The 25,363-nt window shown below is 33.2% G+C and overlaps 1 protein-coding gene across 8 annotated transcripts in view; it reads right to left on the bottom strand.

Annotated features, from left to right (window-relative positions):
• Positions 1-25,363, bottom strand: part of ASCC3 (activating signal cointegrator 1 complex subunit 3) — a 335,679-nt gene that overhangs the window by 78,642 nt on the left and 231,674 nt on the right. For all 8 annotated transcript variants that reach the window (XM_077902962.1, XM_077902966.1, XM_077902963.1 and 5 more), the window contains 5 exons: positions 23,884-24,026; positions 14,100-14,237; positions 13,902-14,022; positions 12,607-12,739; positions 9,091-9,216 (listed from right to left, as the gene is read on the bottom strand). In XM_077902962.1, the coding sequence (XP_077759088.1) occupies positions 9,091-9,216; positions 12,607-12,739; positions 13,902-14,022; positions 14,100-14,237; positions 23,884-24,026 (661 nt within the window). The remainder of the gene's footprint in view (positions 1-9,090; positions 9,217-12,606; positions 12,740-13,901; positions 14,023-14,099; positions 14,238-23,883; positions 24,027-25,363) is intronic.

The following is a 25,363-nucleotide window of genomic DNA, read 5'->3' as shown; positions in this document are numbered from 1 at the left end:
ACAAATTGAATCCAGAACTCAATTTGGAATATATTATATTTCATGATGGACCAGTACATGTGTTTATATACATTTGAACACATTAATGTGTGTCTACATATATGTTTATACATATAAAATTTATCTTTATGTGCATGTGCATATATTTGCATATACATACATATCATGCACACACGTAGACAACAATCCAGGGACAGTGGCAGGATCTTTGTCAACATAAGTTCTACTTTTGGTGGTGATGTGGTGGGGGTACCTTACAGTAGTATGATTAAATGAAGGTCGCTGGAGATTTGGATCATATTTATTATCTATGTATGATGGTATTTTGAAAATGCTTTTTGTCTTTTCTATTTTAAATAAACCTCAATTTCTACTTATAGCACACACATGCATGTATATATGCCTCTCCCATACAACCCAAAAAACAACACTAAATAATAGGGAATATTAAGGATAAATTAAAATTACACATAATATAAGCCACTCATTTGGGACAATGATTTTAGCTTCCTTAAAACTTCTAAAAAGATCTAAAAACAAGTAGGAAAAATTTGCCAATTTCCTGAATCTTGTGCCTTTATCTTTGCTTCCAGATGGAAAGGGTGATTTTAACACAGACAATAATAAAAAGATAAAATCAAGGGCCAATCAGAAAGAAAATTGTAGAGCGTCACTATGGCAGGCTAAATAAAATACATAAATCATTAAAATTGATTTAGGCACATGTTCTCATTTTATTCCAGATGTAAAGGTATAGATATTAAAACTGACTTTTTTTTTGCATCAGATGAACAAAAATGTTACACATTCAAAATTTGTATGGTATGGTTTCCATAAAGAACACATTTTCCAGCATTGCACTGGAAGGAGAAGTGGAGAGGGACTGTGGATATGTGGGCTCTAGACCCGATAGTGAGCCTGGTGAGGGAAGACTGTGGCCCTTGGAGCCAGAGTGCCTGAATTCCAGTGCTGTCTCTGCCACTCAGGAGCTGTGTGATGCTCAATCTCCCTGTGCTTCAGTTCCTTCCTCTATAAAATGGGGATCAGAGTAATACTAAATGAGTTAGGCTCTTAAAACTGTAACTCAAATGTAGTAGGCAATAAATAACATTAGTGTATGTTGTTTTTCACTTTATTAATTTCAATTTTACTTTTATAAATTCCTTTTTCATATTTAAGTTTTGTTTTTGTTAATGTTCATCTAGTTCCTAGAGATGGATGCTTATTTTGTTTCCCAGGATTCATGGAATCTTGTAGATACTCTAAAGATATGAATACTTGTTGGGATTGTGCTTTGACTGAAATTCATTGGCTTTGTTATATTACACTTCTATTTTTTTATAGCTCTAGTCTACATAAAATTTAAAATAAATTTTCACCTTCCACTATAATAAGAATAGTTAAATCTCAAACAAGGAGATTGCCTTTGCCATCCTTTTTCTTGTTTCTTTCTGGTATTACTGCGTTATATATACTGGGAATGTAGCCTTATGATCTCTATGTTTTGAAATACACTGAGTTGTTCTTTGTGGTCTAGTATATGGTACATTTTTATAAATAAATTTTGATGAGTGTTTGCAAATAGGCTTATTCTTTTGGGGGCAAGAAATACAAAGATACACATATTCAAAGATACTGTTATTCAAACCCTGTATTTACAAGGTAAAATATCTCTTTACCATGCTGATTTTCAACAAAGATGTATTCAAATCTCTCAACATGATTGTAATTTAGTTAACATTTTGAATTTCTATCAGTTTTTGCTTTCTATATTTTGATGCTATGTTTAGTCACCTAAAAATTTGGAAACTACTATAACTATTTTGTGATTGTGCCTGCTACCAATATGAACTATTATTCTTCTTTGCCTTTTGTAGTCTTTCTTTGCCTTGAATTTCATCCTGTCTGATTTTAATTCTGCAACTGCTTTCTCTTTGTTATTGTTCTTCATATCTTCTTTCAATCCTTAACTTTCAACTTTTCTATATCACTTTGATGTTTCTTGCAAATCATGTTTAGCTGGATTTAAAATAATTCAGTATGAGAATGTGTCTTTCAACAGGTAAGTTTAAATTATTTTTAACATTTATGATTATAATTGGCCAGACTTATATTACAAATAGATGTTATCAGTCCTCTACTCAAACCCTCACAATGGTTCTTATATCACTAATAATGAAAGCCAAAGTCTTACCATAGTCTCTCAGGTACCGGAGGGTACCATGACTGGTACTACACCTAACTCCATGTCCCTCATCTACTGCTACTGTCTACCCCTCATTCATTCTGCATCACCTACAACTTCTCCTTTCCAGGCCTTGAATACACCAGACATAGGTTTCTTAGAACCTCTCCTGTTCTCTTCGTCTGAAATGTTTTCCTTAGCTATTCATGTGGTCAAATTTCTCATGCCTTTAAGTCTTTGTTCAAAAGTCAGTACCTCTTTTTTTAAAAAAATAGTAACAGTATTATTAACTATAATCACTATGCTGTAGATTATAGTATTTATCCTATAACTGGAAGTTTGTAACCTATGACTAGTATCTTCTAATTCCCCTCTTCAGCACCTTTAATTAGGCCCACTCTGACTCCGTTTTTAATACAATAATCCTCCCACTCCACCCTCTTGGCATCCTGGTCTTCAGTACTGTGTTCTTTTTTTCAAAGCACTCATAACCTTCTAATATATATATTTTTTCTTTTTCAAGTTTTTATTTAAATTCCAGTTAGTTAACAAACACTGTAATATTAGTTTTAGGTGCAGAACTTTTGATGGCTAATATTCCAATGTGTATGCATGTGCACGTGTATATACATATATACACATACCACTTCTTTATCATCAGTTGATAGACACTTGGCGTCTTTCTATAATTTGGTTATTGATAACACTGCTATAAACATCAGGGTGCACGTACCCTTTCAAATCTGTATTTTTGCATCCTTTGGGTAAATATGTTGTAACATTGTAGTGCAATTGCTGGATTATTGGTTAATTCTATTTTTAACTTTATTGAGGAATCTCCATACTGTTTTCCAGAGTGGATGCACCAGTCTGCATCCCCACCAACAGTGTAAGAGGGTTTCTCTTTCTCTAAATCCACACCAACATCTGTTCTTTCCTGTGTTGTTAATTTTAGCTATTCTGACAGGTGTGAGGTGATTTCATTGGAGTTAGGATTCGTATCAGCATGATTTTTAAACTCATTATCTCTGCTAAAAGAATAAAAGTGCCATGAAAGGAGAAAGTTTTTTATTTACTATTATATCTTTAAAATGCCTAGAATAGTACCTGACACATAGAAGGCACTAAATAAATGTTGGACTGAATTAAAGAATATAGATTGTTTTTTAAATGCTTCTACCTCACCATTTTAAGGCAATTCTATGATTTTTGAGACTTGAGACTATTATGTTGCTACTGCTTTCCAACAGAACCTAACACAGTTGCTGATCATAGCTTTTTCCTGCCCATTTGAGACATAATTGACATGTAACAATGATTTATGTTTACATTGTGAAATGATTACCACATTTGTCTAGTCAACAACAATCACCTTACATTGTTATAAACTTTTTTCTTGTGATGAGAACTTTTAAGCTCCATTCTTTCATCGACTTTCAAATATATAATACAGTATCGACTATAATCATCATGCTACATTAGATTCCCAGGATTATTTATCTTATAACTGGAAGTTTGTACTTTTTGACCTCCTTTACTCATTATGCCCATCCTACCCATTGATCTCTTTTCTGTATCTATGAGTTTTTTGCTGTTGTTGGTAAAATCCACATATAAGTGACAACATACAGTATCTGTCTTTCTCTGCTTGACTTATTTAACTTATTAGCATTAATGCCCTCCAGGTCCATCCATATTGTTGCAAATGACAAGATGATCTCCTCCTCCTCCTCCTCCCCCTCCCCCTCCTTCTTTTTTTTTTGGTGAATAATATTTCAGTGTGTGTGTGTGTGTGTGTGTGTGTATGTATGTATGTATCAGGTCTTTATCTGTTGCTCCACTGATGGACACTTAGGTTGTTTCTATGTGTTAGTTACTGTAAATAGTACTGCAATGAACATGGGAGTGCAGATATCTTTTTGATATAATGATTTCATATTCTTTGGATAAATACTCAGCAGTAAAATTGCTGGATCATGTGGTAGTTCTATTTTTCAGTTTTAGTGGGACCTTCATATTGTTTTCCATAGTGGCTGAACCAATTATCATTCTCAACCAATAGCGCACAAGGGTTCCCCTTTCTCCACATCTTCACAAACACTTATTTCTTATCTTTTTGATAATAGCCATCCTAAAGGTGTAAGATGACATCTTAGCCTGGTTTTGATTTTGATTTCCCTGGAGATTAGTGACGTTGAATACCTTTTCATGTACCTACTGACCATCTGTAGGTCTTCTTTATAAAAATATCTTCAAATCCTTAGCTCATTTTTAAATCAGATGGTTATTTTTCTATTGAGTTGTATGAATTCCTTATATATTTTGGATATTAGCCTCTAATCAGATATATATTTGTAAATATTTTCTCTCATTTAGTAGGTCATTTTACCAGTTTCCTTTACTGTGTAGAAGCATTTTAGTTTGATGTAGTCCTACTTGTTTATTTTTGCTTTTATTGCCTTTGCTTTCAGTGTAAAATCTAAAAAATCATCACTAAGATCAATATCAAGGGCATTATCTTCTATGTCTTTTAGCAGTTTTATGGTTTCAGGTTTTACTTTCAAGTCTTTTAAGCTGATTTTTGTGCACAGTAAAATATATGGGTGCAGTTTTATTCTTTGGCATGTGAATATCCAGCTTTCCCAATGTCATTTATTAAAGAGATTATCCTTTCTCTATCACATATTCTTGGTTCCTTTGAGTAAACTGAACATATATGTGTGGGCTTATTATTGGGCTGTCTGTTCTGTTCCATTGATCTACATGTCTGTTTTTAGCCAATACCATACTATTTTGATTACTCTAGCTTTGTAATATAGTTTAAAATTAGGAAGTGTGATGCCTCCAGCTTTGTTTTCAGTTCTGCGGTGGCTATTTGAGGTCTTTTGTGATTCCACACAAATTTTTAGGATTGCTTATTCTCTCTCTGTGAAAAATGTATCATAGTCCTTCAAAGAAACTTATTGCTATACCTATTCTGGACTGATTAATTCACATGGCAATAGCTCTGGGCACAGGTTTCTACTTGAGGATAATAATGACAGTCTTGGTATCTCAAAATATGTTCAGGTGATTACTTTAAAGAAACTAGCAACTTTGATGAGAATAGTTGAGAGCAAATTAGACCATCACCTCCTGAAAATTAACTTAAGTACATTTATCAATATATGAATAGACTTTTAAGACTGTTAGAACTTAGATGGCTAAAAGGCTGGAAAGGGCACTGTAGGCAGGCCAAAGAGTGACAGCAAAAGCACGAAAGTGAGAGGAACCCCTTACCTAGGGATGGTATGGGTTAATGTCTCCTTTTGTGGTGTTAGTTGGGGGATATCTAGATTTTATTTGGGGCAGCAAGAGGGCAGGAAAATAGCTGCCACAACAACCAAGTGCCTTAAGCTAATGTATCCTTTGACTCCCATTGCTAGAATTTCCCCCTACCACAGATGGCCATTGGGTAAAAGTAGATGAGGTAATGTGAACTACAGAACAGTCAGTATTTACATGGACTACAATCATATGAGCAGGATATAACCTAAACTGTCAATACCCAAGAAGTCCCCTGGCTTAGAGGCTCAATACAAGTACATGCTCTCAAGATTTTGTTTTTGTCCACTGTGCTAACCTCCCCCAAACTACTTGTTCTGTCACTAATTAATACTGTTTATTAGAGTTGCAGGTGGATTTTTCTCACATCAGTATTAAATAGAATGTAGTTTGCAACCAGAGCGACAGAGTGATGCCTATTCCAGTTCCCTTTTGGTAGGACCCCTATTCTTACCAGTATCTTCAACTGTGCTTTTGGCTCATCTCACTCTCATGGTTAAATATAACACTGGACAGTCTCCTACTCACTCATTTGAAGACAATACATTTTACGTCTACTAATTACACCTTATTTAGTTCCTATCTCTAATATATTATATTTAATTTCTGATCAGTACTGACAGTTGGCAAATTAGGCTACACTGGGGACAGACTAAAGTAGGCTAAGCAGTTGAAGAATTAAGAAAGGGGGAGAAGAAAAAAATAAAAGCAAATTTGAAGTTTGATGTCAATGTAAACTGATGCAGAGTGATAATATTAACAAAAGTGAAAAAGATTACAGGAAGATACTGATGTATGATGAGTTCAGTTTTAGACACGGTGGGTTTGGAATAATGTTGGGAAGTTTATGTGGTACCATTCAGCAGGCAGCTGGAGAAAAGACTGTTAACTTGATAGAGAGCAAAGTGGAATAGTGTATTTTGGGGCCTTTCACATTCAGGTGATATTTTATTTTATTTTATTTTTTTCAGGTGGTATTTTAAATATAGAGGGCAGCTCTCTGTTATGCACTAAGAAGAGCACAACATCACTTGTATAGTATTCTTTCCAAAAAAGGCAAAACTTAAATTTAGGGATGAGAAAACTTCTGTCACACCCAAACTGAAGAACAATCTGCAAAACACCTGGCCAGTATTCTTCTAACATGTCAAGGTTCTAGTAGACAAATACTGAAGAAATGTCACACATTAGCATGAATTAAGGAGACAGAGCTAAATGCAATGCAGGATACTAAATTGGATCCTGGACAGAAAAGGACATGAGTGGGACAACTGACAAAATCTGAATAAAGTTTGTAGATTAGGTAATAGTATTACCTAAATGTTAATTTTCTGGTTTGGATAACTGTGCCTATGGTCATGTAAGATGTTAACATTTGAGGAAGCTGGGTACAGGATATACAGTATTTGTATTATTTTGTAATTTTTTTTAAAGTCTCAAATTGTTTCTCATTGGAAGTTAAAATTTGCTTTTTTTTTTTAAGTTTAAGAAAAGTAGACACACTCAAAAAGTTCAGTGTATCTGTAGATTCAGGAAAGAACTCTAATTTGCAAAGGAACTTAATTTAACTTTGAATCCAATTTGAACCAGTTTAAAGAATGCAGAGAATTATTCCGTTTGCTAGTCAGAAAAGCTGACAAATGATTAGGTTTTTAGTCTCTAAGCTAGATTCTACAGGGTGGTATGACCAGTAAAGCAAGTGAAAGGCAGTACAGGAATAACAGCCTACCAATCAACATTAATTATGTTCTTCATAATTAATACAAAACTCAGACTTTAACGCATGTATTTGGTTTTTAACATGATCCTATGAGGGAGGCAGGCTATTACTCGCCTTTTACATGAAGAAAGGGAAGCTGAGAGGTGAAGTAACTCCAAGTTAAACAGTTAGTAAAGGGTAGTGCTAAACAGGAATTAGTGTTCTGATTCCATGTTCAAATCTCACTCCACCATATTAATTGCTTCTATCTTTTATGATGTAAGAACAAGAAATACATCTATAGTTACACACCCAACCCACTTGTTCCTCTAAAAAAAAGACTTGAGTCAGAAAACTTATGTTAAGTCCTGGCTTTATGTCAAAGTAGTTTTGGGATCCAGAGCAAGGCACTTGAAGTTTCCAATCGCCCTTTCTTCAGTATCAGACAAGAAGGTTGGACCAGAGTACATGTAAAGTGTATCCTAGTATACCCTTCCACAATTCTAATCTTGAGATCTATTTACTATGGTAAAGTCGCAGTCCTGGATGACTACCTCACTAATCCTGCAGTCAAATTTCCAAACGATTATCTTGAATTTAATCCAGAGGCCCTTAGAGTTGAGGAAACAGAAAAATGTCACCATATTTTCAAATTCCTATCTATGTGAGTGCAAATGTTGGCTGAAATAAGAAACAAATTTCTTAAGGTACCAACAGGTAAGATTTGGTAATGACATCTGCATCATGATCTCTCTGTTTAAGACCTTACAATGCCTTGAGATTTCCTAATATATCAGCAATGTTCCCCATCTCTGGCCCTCCTTCCATTCCTTCTGCAACTGTTAAGGTACTATTCACCTTTCTTATTAAACAGTTTCTTAACTGGTCTTCCTGCTTTAAATGTCTCCTCAGTCCAGCTCATTCCCTACCACAGTGTCATAAGGACTGAAACAAAACCAACCTTAATTTGGGGAATGTTAAACCATGTTTAAAAACTCACCGCTGCCAATAGGATCAGATGTAAACTCCTAAGCATGACATATGGGCCATTTACTCTCTGGTGCTTGGACCACTTTCTACTCAAGACAAGCTCTGGCCACATCAAACTTCCTGGCACTCTACAAATGTCCTTTCAAGCCATGAGGGCCTATGCCTATATAGTATTTCTGGGCCTCTTACCTTTTCTACTCCTGTTCCAGATTCAAAATTCGTTGAAGTATTATCTCTCTGTGAAGATTTTACTTTCATAGGCTTAATACAGTTCTATCACAGCACTTATGATTTATACTGTAATCATTTATACAGCTTTACCCACATTAAAAGATCAGCCATTGAAGATAGGGGATAATGTACACTAATTTTTACCCTCAAAATCTATATAACATTTGACAAATAGGTGCTGAATGAAGATCTTCTAAACTGCCTGAAAGTAAAAGACATTCTACCACAACTGTCCTAATTTTATCTCTTCCTGCAGCGTCCCTATTAACCATTACAAATACCTCACAAAGTCTTCCCTCTACAACTTCACAAGCCTCACTCATCTTTAAATTCCAACTGTTCCTAAGGCAGTAACTACCATTTAGTTTAGCACATTTCTTAATGAATTCAGGTGTCCTGTCTCCCTAACTACAGAGCAAACTCCTCAAGGATATCCTAAGTTAACTAAAATAAGCTAAGTAATAATACATACCATTATTCATTTTCAAATATAATATAGTGTGATATCAGAGATATCATGTGATTCTCTCGGAAAATTCATATGCCTAGAATTCCCAAAGTTCTGACTTTTTTGTTATGTACTGAAATTTAGGGATTATTACTTTCAAATATAATTTCTTTCTGTGCAAAACAGCATGATATACAGTTGCTCAGCACTTACCTGGGGTTCATGATAAGACGTCGGAAAAAGTAGGTCCAGGTGATATAATCCATTGCATCTTGCTTAGATGTAATTGTACCACCAGCAATCTCCGCATTTAAATGGTCAGAGAGCACTCCCAATAAGCTACATTAGTGAACAAGACATGGGAAACATACATGAACATTAAACGAAACACATTTTATCTCACATAGCAGGCTGATGGAAGGTAGCCAGTAACTTTCAGGAGAAGATGAGAGCTAGGAGGAGAAAGGTTAAGAGTGGGCAACAGAAGATATAACTTACAGAGTAGGGAAGAGTATACTTATGGGATACTGGAGTTAGTATGGAATAATATTGAGGCCAATGAAGAGAGAGTTGGCAAGAAAGGGATGACAGGAGAGAGTAAAGATATATATTCCTTTCATTTACTCAGTGAGTGTTAAGTTCCTAGTCATATGAAATTTAATTATACCGGATGTTGTAAGGTATACAAAGATGATCAGATGTGTGCAAAGAATAGCATAACATAACGTTCATTTTAGTTTATTATGTAAAATGCAAAAAAAGGAAGCAGTGTCCAACAACAACAAAAGGCTAAATAAATTATGATACATGGGAGAAAATATGCAGGTATTAAAAATGGTTTTTCAAAGGATGCTTTAAGAACATGAGAAAATGGCAAAAAAAATGAGAGATTAAAAAAAACAACAACACAAGTTTCTATATTACTCTCAATTCACCAGTAGCAGAGCATAAATCTATATCGTCAATTGAGAGAGCAACTTATATTATCTATTTGAATGATTACTATGACCCAGCAGTTTCACTTTTCACTATCCTGCCAGAAAAACATTTATAGATGAAAGTAGGAAAGCAAATTATTTCAATGCAACATTATATGTAAGAAGAAAAAAATAGGAAACTTTCAAAAGGTTCATTAATAAAAAGTTAATATATAAACTATGGAATACTCTGTGACAGGTAAATATTAATAATAGTCATATTAAGGTATAAAATTAACATTTTTAGTTAACTACTGAAATATACATATAGAAAATTACATAAATCATGCATGTATAACTCAAGTAATTTTCACAATGTGAAGAGACCTACGTAACCAACACTAAGATCAAATATCACTAGTTCTCCAGAAGCCTTCCTTTTGTGCTATTTAGTCACTACCATTGTTCAAAAGGATATTCTGGCTCTTATTTGTTCCTTACCTTATTGCAGTAGTTTGGGCTTCTAGCACAATGCTTACTGGAAGTGGGGAGAACAATACTCCTGTATCATTCCCTATCTCAAAGGGAAAACTTTCATTATTTCATTATTAACTATGATGTTTACAGTGGATTTACTCTTGATTAAGGACATTTCCTTATATTCGTATTTGCTAAGAGTTTTTTATTATGGATGGGTGTGGAATTTTTTCAAATGCTTCTTTTTTTTAATCTATGAAATAATCACATGATTTTTCTCCTAATGTAGTAAATTATAGTAATTTGTTTTTGTTTTTTAAAATTTTATTTGAATTCAATTAACATGTAATATATTATTGGTTTCAGAGATGGAGTTTAGTGATTCATCAGTCTTATATAATACCCAGAGCTCATTACATCATGTGCCCTCCTTAATGTACATCACCCAGTTAACTCCATCTCCTCCCCTCTAGCAACCCTCTGTTTGTTTCCTATGATTAAGAGTCTCTCTCTCTTTTTTTAAATGATTAAGAGTCTCTTATGGTTTGTCTCCCTCTCTGACTTTGTCTTGTTTTAATTTTTTCCTCTCTTCCTCTATAATCCTCTCTTTTGTTTCTTAAATTCTACATATGCATGAAATCAGGTAATAACTGTCTTTCTTTCATTGAGTTATTTTGCTTAGTATAACATCCTCTAGTTACATCTGCATCACTGCAAATGGCAAGATTTCATTATTTTTGGATGGCTGAGTAATATTCCATATAGTAATTTATTTTCAAATAAAAAATCAACTTCACATTTATGAAATAAATTACACATAATTTGCTTTGCTAATGTTTTGTTTAGGATTTCTATATCTATATCCAGTACAGGTTTGTTAATCTTGCTTTTTGGTATATTTCTTATAAGGTTTTGGTGTCAAAGCTACTCTGATCTTATTAAATAAATTGGCAAATAGTCTTATTTTCTCTACTATTAGGGAAAGTTCATTTAAGACTGATGTTATTTCATCCTTAATGTTATGAAGAATTCACTAGTAAAGCACGTGAGTCAGAAGATGTCTTTGAGAAAAGATTTTAAATTTCAGATTCAATTGCTTTGATAAGTAACAGACCATTTAGATTTTCTATTTCTTTTTATGTCAGTTTGGTAAGTTTTTAAAATTCATTTTATCATTTGATCTAAATTTTAAAATTATTTCCATGATGTTTTTCATAATATTTTTTAAAGCTTGTGAACTTTTCATTCTTAATATTATTTTGTTCATTCTCTCTCTTTTTTGATCAGATTTAAAGATTCATTGATTTCATTCTTCTTTTCAAAGAATCAACTTTTGACTTTGTTGATGCTTTTCTAATGTATATTTGGTTTCAATTCTTTGATTCTTGCTCTTATCGTTCTCCTCCTTTCTTTTGAGTTCAACTTGTTAATTTTTTGCCAAATTTTTGAGATGGATACTTAGATCATTATTCATGTTTTCTTTTCAGACACATTATGTGCCTTACTATGTATACTTATATAAATACATAACATATATATCTCTTAACATAAATTTTCTCTTAGCACAGTGTTAACTGCATCCATGTTTTTGTATTTCTAAACTTAAAAAAATGAACATTAGCACTTAGAATAAGAACTCCAATAACTACATTATCGATTAGAAACGTGTTATCTTTTACCGTTAGAATACAGTATATTCAAAAAAGATGATAAAAGATAGTAAGTGATAATGTTTTAAATGAAAAATATATAAATCTGAGGGAGAAATGCTATATTCTGCTAAGAAAATGAGGGAAGCCTTTGTCAAAGGGGTAGTTACTGGGCTGAAATAAACCAGTAACCTAAATTATTCGTTACAAGTCCCTTTATTTCGGATATTTCTTTATTAATGATAGTACAAAAACACACATGAAAACTTTACTAAATGCTTACTATGATAGACTGTTATAAATACTACATATTTGATCATTATAAGTAACCTATTAGATAGCTAGTGTTGCTATTATCTTCTTTTACAAATAGGTGCACTAAGGCATTGAGGAATCAAATGACTTGCTGAAGATCAAGGAAGTAAGTAGTAGAGCTCAAATATGAACCTGGGTTGCCTGGCTACAGAGTCCATGTGATTCAACCCTGAACTACCTGCTTCTTTTAAAAGGTTTTTGTAAAATGAAATTATAATTGAATTCTGTCTTCTAGTGATAATTGTTTCATTTCAGATAATTCTTTTGAACTAGAACTTTTACTGATTTTTTATCTAATCAAATATCATGACATAAATATTAATACTTGCTATGACATGAATCCATTTAAGTTAATTTAGAGCAAAATTTACCTTGACTCTACTGGAAAAGGTTCATAAAGAAATTTTTTGTAAAAGTCTTTCTTTATGTCATGAACCAGAATTACAGCTTTGCCTTGGTCATCAAACTGAGGCCTCCCAGCACGCCCCATCATCTGGAGTACATCTATAAAAAAGAGAACAGGAGATATTACACAATGTGGGAGATAGCACAAGGTATATTAAGTGATTATAGCATGGTTTGACAACACAACAAAATAACAAAGGATATAGAATATATTAAGAGTGTACATATTATCTCTGATATCTACTGTTGAGTTCCCTAATAATTAATTGATTTATTATGATAGAAAACTGAATCCCCACAACGGACTCTCTTCCTGTTTGGAAAAGTAAGAATGATAAGGTTCCTTCAGTTAAATGCTTAAAAATGCTGTTTAAGGGTTACTACTAGGGGCCCCTAGGTGGATCAGTTGGTTAAGTGTCCAACTTTTGGTTTCAGTTCAGGGTGTGATTTCATGGTAGTGGGACAGAGGCCCACATTAGGCTCCAAGGTTAGCATGGAGTCTCTCTGTGATTCTCTCCGTTTTCCCTTGCCTCACCAACTGTGTGTGTGTGTGTGTGCGCTCTCTCTCAAATAAAATCCTAAAAAAAAAGTTATTACTATTTTAATTAAACATGAAAAAGTAAGACATATATGGGTAAATCTCTTCAGCAGATTCATTTGATTATTTTTCTCTAGGAATGGACCCCATGAGTTCATTTAGGCCTTACTCTCTTCCGACTTAGGTATAAATGTTTTTTCTTTTATACTGCAGCAATCTCTGAGGTAAGAAATGATTTAGAAATAATACAGATTTTACATGTAATCACTGAGTGTAAATATACACAGTATATTTCCCTCTTCAGAACTTACTGACAATGCTTTTATCAAGTTTTAAAATACGTTAATAGAAATGTTTATGGATAAATCGTAGCAACAAACCCTTTGGTTCTAGAAGTGCCATGAAGTATTTCTAGTGAAACAGATTTAAATAGTATAATGTTTAACTATAATTTATAAAGTTGCTAATTGCTGCTAACCAGTACTCTTTATCTTTTTGTGAATTTGAAACCATTAGTTATGCTTTTGAAATTTATTAACAAATTAGGTAAGTAAAAGTAAATAAAACAGCTCAGTACTTTGAACAGTATTTGTGTTGAAACAAAAATTTACAATTTGCTCATCATATGTTCAAATGAGATCAATCTCTACAATTCAATCCATGAAAATTCAGATTAAGGCTAAAATAGAAGCTTAATGTATCTGTAAATTTAAAAAAAATTACCTGTAATGGGAAAATCCACATAACGTCTTGTTTTTCCATCATAATATTCTGTTCCCTTAATAATTACTAAATGAGCTGGAAAGTTTACACCCCATGCTAATGTACTTGTAGCGATCAGAACCTAGAAAATAAAATAAATTTAACTAAAACATAACTATTAAGTTACATTTGAATATCTGTTTATGAAAAATAAAATACCTGAACTTTGCAGTTTACAAACAGCTCCTCTACTGTTTTTCGGTCCCTCTCATGTAGTCCAGCATGATGCATTCCTATTCCAAAAGCAAGTGTCAGCTTCAGGTTGGAATCTCTTAGTGTTCCAATGATGTTCTCCATCTGCAAATAAAAAGCACAATTACAGGATGTAAGTTCATTAGCTTTAAAATTTTCAGACTAAGGAACGCCTGGGTGGCTCAGCGGGTGAGCATCTGTCTTCGGCTTAGGGCATGATCCCGGGGTTCTGGGATCGAGTCCCACATAGAGCTCCTTGCATGAAGCCTGCTTCTCCATCTGCCTATGTCTCTGCCTCTCTCTTTGTGTCTCTCATGAATAAATGAATAAAATCTTAAAAATTTTTTTTTCAGACTAAGATTATATTTGACTAATTTTGTTTTTTGATTCTTAGGCTACATAAACAAATATACACACCTTATCTAGAGTTATGATTAAAGTTGAATTAATGGAAAAGAATAGTTAGAATGTATATCCTAAATAAATTAAAGTTTAATGTCATCCATTTTATTCTCATACAACAAGGGAAAAAATCTGTGGATAAATGGCAATATCTTCTTAAGTGAGTAACAACTATTAAAAAGGATATAATGTTGCCTAAAATTTTTCAGTGTCTTGTTCATCTCTATAATAGAAAAACCTTCCATCTTTTTGGCTCAGTGCTAAAAATTTTAAAAACATGGACAAAAAAATTAATGGAAAAAAATCAGTCATAATTCCACTGAACAGTCAGGAATTACTCAAATTTAGGCTTTCTCACTGAACTTAATGACCCAGGGCAAGTCATATAACCTCTCTGAGCCTCTGCTTCTCTATTTAAAAAAATCAACTGGTATATTTTTGTTTACTTCTCATTTCTTTAATCAACAGTGCAGTTAAATACTTTTCATATTTACTAGCATTTTTTAGTAAATTATCTTTTCATTTTTTAAGTGGACATGATAGTATTTTTTCTTATTGGTTTGTAATGGTTCTTTATCTATTAGAGTATTGTTAAGCTATTTATGTAGTACAGTTATTTCATTTCCAGCCTCAGTTTAGCTCACTAAGTTTTCATATGTCTAAAGAATTCCTGAAACTTGTATCTTATATTATCTCTGAATATTCTATCATTTTCTATTCTACATGGAAAATACTTAATGCAACACAGATTTTATGGCAACAGAAGCAAATCTTATTTTCTTATAAAACTTACTCCCTGTAAAAAACTAAATAGAAAGCCTAATCTCTTTCTGTTTATTTATTTTAAAGATTTTATTTATTTATTCATTAGAGACACACACAGAGAGAGGCAGAGACATAGGCAGAGGGAGAAGCAGGCTCCATGCAGGGAGCCTGATGTGGGACTCGATCTCGGGACTCTAGGATCACGCCCTGGGCCAAAGGCAGGTGCTAAAACGCTGGGCCACGCAGGGATCCCCTCTCTTTCTGTTTAATGACGGACCTCTACTGGTCCTTCAAGCAGAGGATGACACAAGATGCACTATCGGGATCTTCTTTTTGGACAACTCCATGAGGGGAGTAATGTAGAGATCAAAAGGCTTGAGAATATATGATCAGTTAAAAGAATGACATTTCAGCTATATCCATAGCTTAACTACCATATTCTAACAGTGAACAACAGCGGAGGATAAACTTCAAAATGGGTACATGTATAATTTTTATATTTCTGAAGACTGAGATAGTATAAACCGATCTTGTCTTCAGATCTCATTTCTTTTTTTTTTCCTTCCACTATTAACTGCCTATAATATACAAAAATATACTTGCAATATATTTACTTTCTTGGTTGTGAAGAAACCAATAACAGCTCACAAAAGTCTCACAAAACTTCAGCTGGCTGCTGCAGTTTAGCAAAAATGCCTAAGACGATACACACATACATGAAGCACTCCAACTGCTTTCATTCTTACTCATTGTATTTTCAGTGGTCAGAGAAATTTTCCAATTTTTTTTTTATGTGGGAAGAAGTTGTTTTTACACTAATAATCCAAAAAAAATCAGGAAGATGAAATTTGCCTTCTTAATACTTCTTAATGTATAAAACCACTGCATAGAAACAAAGTAATAGTTTAACCATATACACGTTATCAACTTTCCCTGAACTGAACACAGTATACAAACAGTTTGTTATGCTTCACAATTACAGTATGGTCACCTGATATTCCTGAATACTCATTTTATAAACTGTTAAGCAAGAATATGGAAGTGCATTAATACAAATCCACTTTACCTTTAAGATTAGCAAAGGATAAGTAAGTTGACTACAAATGTTTGCTATAAAGAAAGGTGCTTGTTTTGTCTCATAAATTATATGTTAGCCATTCTCAAGTGACAGCCTATTATCCATTTTTTTTTGTTCAATAGTTCACTGCATAAATATCTTCAATTTAAACTATCAAGAATTAATGTACTGATATTCTTGCATGACAATTAATTTCAGGGATTATTTTTTCAATTTTATAATTTAATAACAGTATAACTTTCAAACTTGTAAAATTTATAGTGCTCCATGGCAATGCCGATCATACCCCTCAAAATGTAACATTTACTATAGGAGAGCTAAAGAATCCTATGGCAGGAGGTTTGGTGAGGCATTAATATCCTGTCCTTTCCCATCAGGGAAAGCTGTTTCTCATTCTCCCTGCCCCCACTTTCACATAAATCAATGCATTAAAGAACTATTTGCCTATCTGAAATGGCAAAGACCTAAAATCCTCATGAGGACAATTACAAAAAACAACTTCATTTATTACATAGTTACTGTGGATGAATTCTGAGTTATTTGAACATCATAAAAAAGCAAAATTTATAGTAATGTTACTCAGTCATTAAGCATAACATACTACCAGTACAGCTTGTTTAAATTTGAAAATATAAATTATTGATTAAATTCTATATACTTCTCATTAGATTATATACTTAAAAGTGTTTCATCCTGATCATGATGTAATTCAAGCAAAATTTTTGAGAAACTTAGGATAATGAAGGATTAAAATTTGGTCATACATATTATTTGTTGAGTACTTATTGTGTGTCAGGCATTGTGCTTAACACTTTACAAAGACTATCACATTTAATCTTTTACCTAAAATAATAAAGCTCTAATGTAACACTCAATTCATTTACACAACCTAGTATATTTCAAATTAAAAGATCCAGTGATCTTGAATACTACAGAGTAGATACTCTCAACCCTGGTTCCATGAGGGAATTAAATCCACAAAAAATATTTGAATTACATTCTTTTTAAGTTTTTCAAAAGATAGTACCGTTCTATATGGTTAAGAGAAAAGTTCACTTACTACATGCAATGGATGTCTCAAGACATTACAGCTTAATTCTTGCTAAGAAAGGCTGCTACAGAATTTTAATAAGAATAATTATGAAAATTAAAACACTGATGGACGAAGTTTTAATTCCACAATTCATTTCTATTCAACCAACATTTGTAATGTATAGGTAACTTTCTAACCATCTTTGAAATATGTTTGACTACCTGATAGTTATATAAAAAAAATTATTCAATATTATAAATAAAAGAAAAAAAGATCTATATTTCTCAAAGTAGTGGCCTTTTTTTTTTAGGGTAATGGGGGAGGAGGCACATATGTAAACTGTTGAACCAATTACTTTAACTTAATAGAATTTTTTTTATATTTTAAATTTATTATACTCAAAAGCTTTTGTAGAAATATAGGATTCCATTTAAGTAGATACATTACTCTGTGCCTGAAATACATTCCAGTCAGAATATAATTCAGTGAGTTGATGACAATGCTGGCTCCAAAAGAAAGGAGGAGACCAGATTGGACAAGAATGAGCTAACAGATTGTACAGCCCAATTCTGTCCCTTTGAGTGTGATATATTGTTTCAAGATGCTAAAAACCCATACTTTCTCAAAGCATATCTGTTGTGCTGGTTTTCCCATTTTCACAGAATCCTCATTATCAGAAAACTCTGTACTCTTTTCAAAGCACGTCAGACTCAGACCATATGCCACTGAATAATGCTTATCAATTGTCTAAAATGCTCAATAAAAGATGCAGCATACAGAAGAATAATGTAAGTTACGAAGACTTTTTAAAAATAAAGATAATTAAATATATCACATCTGGTACAGATGTTAAAGTTAAAACATGTCCTTATAATTACCAAGGGTTAATTTCTTAAAATACACTTCTGTATGATAAACCCCATACACTGAAGGGGAAAAAAACTAAAATTAAAGAAGCACTTTCGAACATTCTACTGATCTACTAAGGGAAAAGAAATTTTAAAATAGTATTAATTAAATAACGACAGTAAGTTTCTAATCTTTGCCAATACTTGTCATAATATATTCCTTGTTGTCCTCTCTGAAGCCCCAATGACACCTGAAAATGATTTACCATACTGTTAATACATAAATATATTTATATGTATAATTAAGGATATGATTACATGTGAATTAAGTATATAAATGAAATCTAAACAATAACGTGTAAATCTCTGCTCTGTCTGCTAAACAAACAATACTATTTTCAGTGTTTGCTACTTAGTTTGTCCTAATTCTTATGATAGCAATTTCAAAACTGGGTTGTAGGCTGAAATATTAAATATTTTTCCTTATTAATATTTCTAATTTAACTCACTATGCTCTTGGTAGGTAATTCAAGTCAGTGCTTCATATTTATTCTGGAATATACATTTTATGCTTATTTCTGTTTTTGGAAAGTTCAGATTCTAATACATGTTTGGAGACTATTTCCATCTATTGCAAAGCTTTTAACGAAGCTGATGAAAAGGACGTTATAAAATTAATTTGCTACGGTAGCAGAATTTTAAGGAACAAATACTGTATTAATATGAATTAAATTGGTGGAGGAACATAAGCAAAATATTATAAAAATAATAGCAAATTTAACTACAGAGATTTCAGAAAAAAAGAACTTGTCTACTTAAAACATATTTGATGTTGCTATACTGTAACGGTAATAACAGTTAACAGTTATTGTACATTTACCTCTATTCCAGGCTTATTCTAACTATACTAAATAACTTATTGCACCTAATACTTATCAACAATCCTGTAAGGATAGATGATTATTATTATTTTTTATAGATGAAAGGGTAAGGCTCAGAGGCTGAACACTCCATCAAGGTCATGTAGCTTGTAATGGGCAGTCAGTATTGACCCCAGGAGGCCTGGCTCCAGTCCCTGGTCTCAACCACAATGCCACCTTCTAATTACCACACGAGTGTGATATACTTAAAATAACTACTTAAAATAATGGAATTATTCATTTGGCTTAAGTCTGGGCATTACTGTTTTAGACTGTGGGCAAAAAAACAGGTAGGATCTGAAATAATGAACTATGTACTGCACTCACATAACTGGGGAGCTATGAAGATGTTTAACAAATGTATTTATTCTTTAGTATTTGAGTATTTCCAGTCCTATGCCTAAAAATTAAGAGTATCTAAAAGTATCTTTTTTATAAACTAAAATGTCACCACTCATGACTGAGGACGGCATAGTTCTTGTTGGTTGCCTGTGTTTGATATTGGAGCTACTGACTTTTCTGTTTTTACTGTATGTTCCCATCCTTATCAAAACACATATGTGTGCTGTGACTTTTCCATATTCTCTAGCCAGTATGTTGTCAAAGATTTCAGTTACTGTATGGCAGAGTGAGAAAACAAAGTTTCTGGGTCAGCTGGCTTGGTCTGGAGTTTCTGATCTCCATTTATTTTATTGGGCAAATTACTGAATTCTTTCAAGTTTCAATTTTTGTATCTGTAAGACTGGGATAACAAGAACAATCCTCCCGGAATTCATGATTAAATGACATAATATAAGCCTTTAATGGACTATACTCCATAAACATATCAATTATTACTAAGCATAAGACCTTTGCCTCTTTCTTCATTAAGACATGCATGATATCAACTATGGCAAAATAAAAAAACCTTGTATCTTGTAGCTGCTTTGGATTACACAACTATTCTATAAGGACCAACTAAATTCAAATGTCCAATGTTCAGCAAATCTGTGGATAATGTCTGTTTTGATACTTAATATTCTTAGTCTAATAGGTTCTCTACTCGTCAGTCATTAAGAGGTCTGTGGCCTGATCAAAATAGAAAGCACTTGGGATAAGACTTCTGTATCACAAGCTAAATCTGTTTTGGTTTGATAATAAAACAGATTTTCAAGTTGAAAATGTGGTTACGCTCTATTAAGCTCAACTTAATTTCTGATTTTCAATAATTTCAGAGTCCGTTCTCAAAGCCTAGTACTAACTTCTTACCTATAAGGAAGAGGTCAATTTATATGTTGAATGAAAAACCAAATGAATCAAAAGAACTATAGAAAACTGTCATTAGGGGTGCCTGGGGGGCTCAGTAGGTTAAACTTCTGCCTTCTCAGGTCATGATCCCAGGATCTTGGGATTGAGCCCTGCATTGGGCTCCCTGCTCAGTGGGAAGCCTGTTTCTTCCTCTCCCACTGCCTCTGCTTGTGCTCTCTCTGTGTTAAATAAATTAATAAAATCTTAAAAAAAAAAAAAAAAAAAGGAAAGAAAACTGTCATTAGGAGAAACTCCACCAAATTTGAACTTGTGATTATGAGTGGTCAGAGTTGCTGCTTGGCACGTTCATTCTGGATGCCTGAGTGCTAAATCCCATGGGTGTTTCTCGGCTCATCTCACTTAACTCCCATTAATATTTGAGGTAGTTAAGCCCCCTCTCCTTCACAAAATCTTGTCTACAATGTTTTATGACTTTCCTTACTGACATTACCTTCTCAGTGTTCTCTGCTGGCTTCCTCATTTTCTACCCAAGCTCTACCTTGAGTTCCTTTCAAAGCCTGGCCCTCTGGTTCTCCAAACACTGTCCCAGAGTCTCCTGTGCTTACCTGGGTGGAAAGGCTGCTTCTATGATGACGCTCCCAAGTTCATATGTTCATTTCATATCCTCTGTGGGATTTATAGACTTCCTATATCTAGTTGACCTGAATGTCTTGGAAGTACAAATCAGCACCTGATTTGTACTTCCAAGAAGTACAAAAAAATATAACTTTTTTCTTTTTCTCCTCCTCTTGGCCTCAAATCTGTCTTCTACTTCCTTTTCATCCTATACTTTCAGGTCTCCCCATTTCATAAAATGACACCATTATTTCCTCAGATGTTTATAGTTAATAACTGGGGAGTCACTCTTGATTCTTTTTATTTTCCCAACCTCCATTTCTCACCTACTGAATCTAGGCCAAGATACCTTTCCATTCTCACTGTCACCACCCTAGGTGGCCCCTAGGTCCATTCATCATTAATTCCATGGTTAACCTCCACTTCGATCCATTTTCCACTAAGCGGCAAAAGCGATCTTAAAATGCAAATTGGACTAAGTAATTTCCGTTGCTTAAAACCTTTTAACTAGTTTCACTTCTTTCTTTTCTCTTCCCTTCACTTCTGAATATAGTGTGTGTTGGTTGTAGGGAACTTTATAATTTAGTCTACTGGCTAGAGAATATTGAGATGGGATTGCAAAAGAACCAGAGAGCGATTAGATATAACCAGCTAAAGTTTTGTAAAAGACTACACCACAGACAGCCAGCATCTGAATATTTCCTCCTATATAGAGGCCAAAAAGGGGAAGATTTTCCCTGCTGCATGCTTAAAAGTGATGCTCAGGCCTTCTCATATTTCTGTCTTGGATTTGAAGGCTGAGAGAGTAATGTTAAAACCCAACAATAGTTTGAGGTTAATGATGGAAGTGGTGGTTATCAAACTGAGAATCCAAGGGACATGGAAGTATATGCTCACAAACTTTTGAAATCACTTCTTGATGAGAAATATGGAAGGATATTACTTTTGACGTTTCCTCATGCTGCAGTATGATTTCATATCAATGATACACTTGAAGGGGTGTTCCAGCTTCCTAATACTTTATTTTGAAGATTTACTGGGTTAAGAAGTCCTCCTATTTTAAGGTAATTAGGGGATTCAACAACTGGAAGACCTGCTTTATAGGTTTTTGGTATAATCTGAATTTGCAAAGCAATCAGTTATGGAGAGAGAAGGGAGACAATGAAACAATTTTATTACCGATTTCACCTACTTTTTCATCATAATTCCAATAATAAAAATATCTCTAAAAAACTAGAAAAGCAGAAGATAAATTTATTTATAAATCTATGGAGGGAAAGAGGAATATCTACATTTATAAGTAGTAGAAGGAATCACAAAGTACCATATTAACTGACTGTATCATATAAAATGCAAAAACTTTTTTTTTTAAGTTTTTTTTAAACTTATTCATTAGAAAAGAGAAGGAGAGGAGAGAGACACTCAAGTATACTCTGCACTTAGTGCACAGCCCCTTGTGGGGCTTGATTTTATGACCCAAGCTAAAACCAAGAGTTGGATGCTTAACTGTGTCACCTAGCCACCCCAAAATGCAAAATCTACTATTTGTAAAAAGCTATAAGACAAAAAGACATCCAAGGAATTAGCAAAATTAATAAGAGCAGATGAGGGACTAATGTGTGTATATGTATGTAGTAATAAATATTTATGGAAAAGATTGTTATATGAAGTTTCAGAGGGGTGTGTGTGTGTGTTTTCTTTTTTAAAGATTTATTTATTCATGATAGACATACACACACACACAGAGAGAGAGAAAGAGAGAGAGAGAGAGAGGCAGAAACACAGGCAGAGGGAGAAGCAGGCTCCATGCAGGGAGTCCGACGTGGGACTCGATCCCGAGTCTCCAGGATCAGGCCCTGGACTGAAGGTGGTGCTAAACCGCTGAGCCACCTGGGCTGCCCTGTCTGTGTGTTTTAATTTGCTAAGGCTCTTATACAAATCTATTAAGAAAAATGCTACACTGCAAAAGATAAAAGTCCAAAGGAACAGACAAAAAAAAAAAGACCAATAGTAAACAAATATATGAAAAAAAGTTCAATCACACAAAAATCAAGATGTACATTAAAATAATAAGGAATATTTTACTTATAATATATCAATAAATTACAACAAATGAGGATATGGTAAAACTGTTACTCTCATATACTGCTGATGATACATGTATCAATGGTAAGAACATCATTTGGTACAACCCTTTTGGAAAATAATTAGTAGTATATATGAAAAGGTATAAGAATATCCATATTATTTGACTCATTAATTTTAAGTTTATAATGAGGAAATAAGTCTAAATAAAGAAAAACCTATGATAATGATGCACGATTATTTAATGGGATAGCCAATTAGTAGAATATAATTGTGTAGACATGAAAAATTACAGTTGCTTCAATTTTAAGGATGTTTACTACTTCATTGCAGGATAACAACAGGTTTCTAATTTTCACATTTGGTGTTTTCTAAATTTTTTAGAATGGTCATGTTATATATTTTAAAGAAAGTTAATTTTGCAAAATTGATTCTAAGTTCCATGAGGGCAGTGAACACTCAAATAGAAAAACAAATATGAATATTATAATATATATACGTGATGATGTTAAAGGGAAGAGATGAAATATGGGTATATAAAAAAAAGTATTTATCAGGAAAATATTGCAAGAAAACACATCAAAATATTAATAGTGTTAAGGTGGCAGTATTATGCATTTCCTATTTTTTCTCTAAATTTCTGCCTTGCTAAATTAAATTTTTAGTATGGATTAAAACTAAACATCATTAAATGTGTAATTTCCATTATATTATAACTTGGCATGTATAAGAAATAAAAGTAAAATAGATTGCTTACCTCTCTTTCATCCATATTCAACCACTGCTTTGGATCTTCTTCAGTAGCCAGAAAGGCAATTAGTTCCAAAGCAGTAAGACGAGTTTGCCTTCTTGATGAGACAAATATCAAAACAGGTTTGGCTGGAGAATGGCTTCTAATTGCTATTGAAAAGTTGTGGAAAATAAAAGGGTAAGTTACTTATAACAGAATTTGAATGTCATTAGGATATCAAATGGATTAATGAAATTTAATGTAATTGATCATGAATTCTACTTGGATCTGTTAGCAATATTAGAGAAATGACAGGAAAGGAAAGGAGGATAAACCCACTCAGGGGGAGTTTATTGCCTGGACAGGGGAAATTTAACTGTGTTAGTTCTCAGCTATATTCTGAGCTGCTGAGGCAGGTGACACTTAGAAAAGCTGAGACCCTTCAGGTAACAGCTCTATACAAATATTCAATCAATCTAAGGTGGAGTTTTTGGATTTGTGTTTCTGCTCGCCTAAACAATGATATTACAGAGTTAATTGGTCCTGGGGTCCAGGTAGAGTCAAGTTATGTAGAGTGATGAAAACTCTGTAAGAAAAGCCACAGAAATTCCTTTTATTTTTTCATTACTCATTGATGGAATAATTGAGACTTTGTATCAATAAACTAGTCAGAGATAAGTCAAACAAAAGTTTTCCATTTTTCCCAAACATATGTGTAAGGCTTCAAGTGGAGAGATGAAGAGAATGCTGAAGAGAGTGGAAGAGAATATCATGCCTGAGTCTATATCTGAGTGATGGCACATGGAAAGTAGACATACAGAAGAGGAAATGAATAGTTTGAAACCTGAGTCATAGGACTAAAAGAAAAAATTACCTAGAGAGCCACATAAATCATTTGACCTAATTGGAAACAAGATTTCTTTACATTGGCTCCAAAATGCTGATAAGATGGCACAAGTAAAATTTATACTTATGTGTACACAGGTCTCTTAAAACAGAGATATTTAAAAGGTTTACATAATAAGTTCAACTTTTTTTGTAATTTCTTGTTTGAAATGTGAGCTGCAGAATTTCTTTTTATGGATTAAGAAACTAGGTTTATAACAAAAATGTTGACATGACCTTGACTATATTTAGCCCCTAAGAGTGAGAAATGAAGCCATGATAAAATCACATTTCTAAACTCAAAGAAATATAGTGATACATTACAAGGATAATAAGTAGTTTATAAGGACAGCTACTATACTGATATCATATTTAGAGAAATATGTTTCAGTTATTTACTATTGATTTATATAACACAAAATGCTTCATTTCAATCATTGGTATGCAATTGGCCATTCCCTAAGTAAACATAAGCAATCACAATAAATACCATGAAAGATAAACTCATTTATGTTATTTTTCACTCACAGCTTATCAGAATATTACAGAATATAAATGACAATGCTTTGATAAATTATATTAGAAATACAATGTTTAAAATACACATATTAGTGCAATATTG

This window comes from Canis aureus, chromosome 7, assembly GCF_053574225.1.
Source record: "Canis aureus isolate CA01 chromosome 7, VMU_Caureus_v.1.0, whole genome shotgun sequence".
Taxonomy (NCBI): Eukaryota; Metazoa; Chordata; class Mammalia; order Carnivora; family Canidae; genus Canis; species Canis aureus.
Note: the sequence above shows the minus strand (reverse complement) of the source record. Positions and strands in the feature narration are given on the sequence as shown.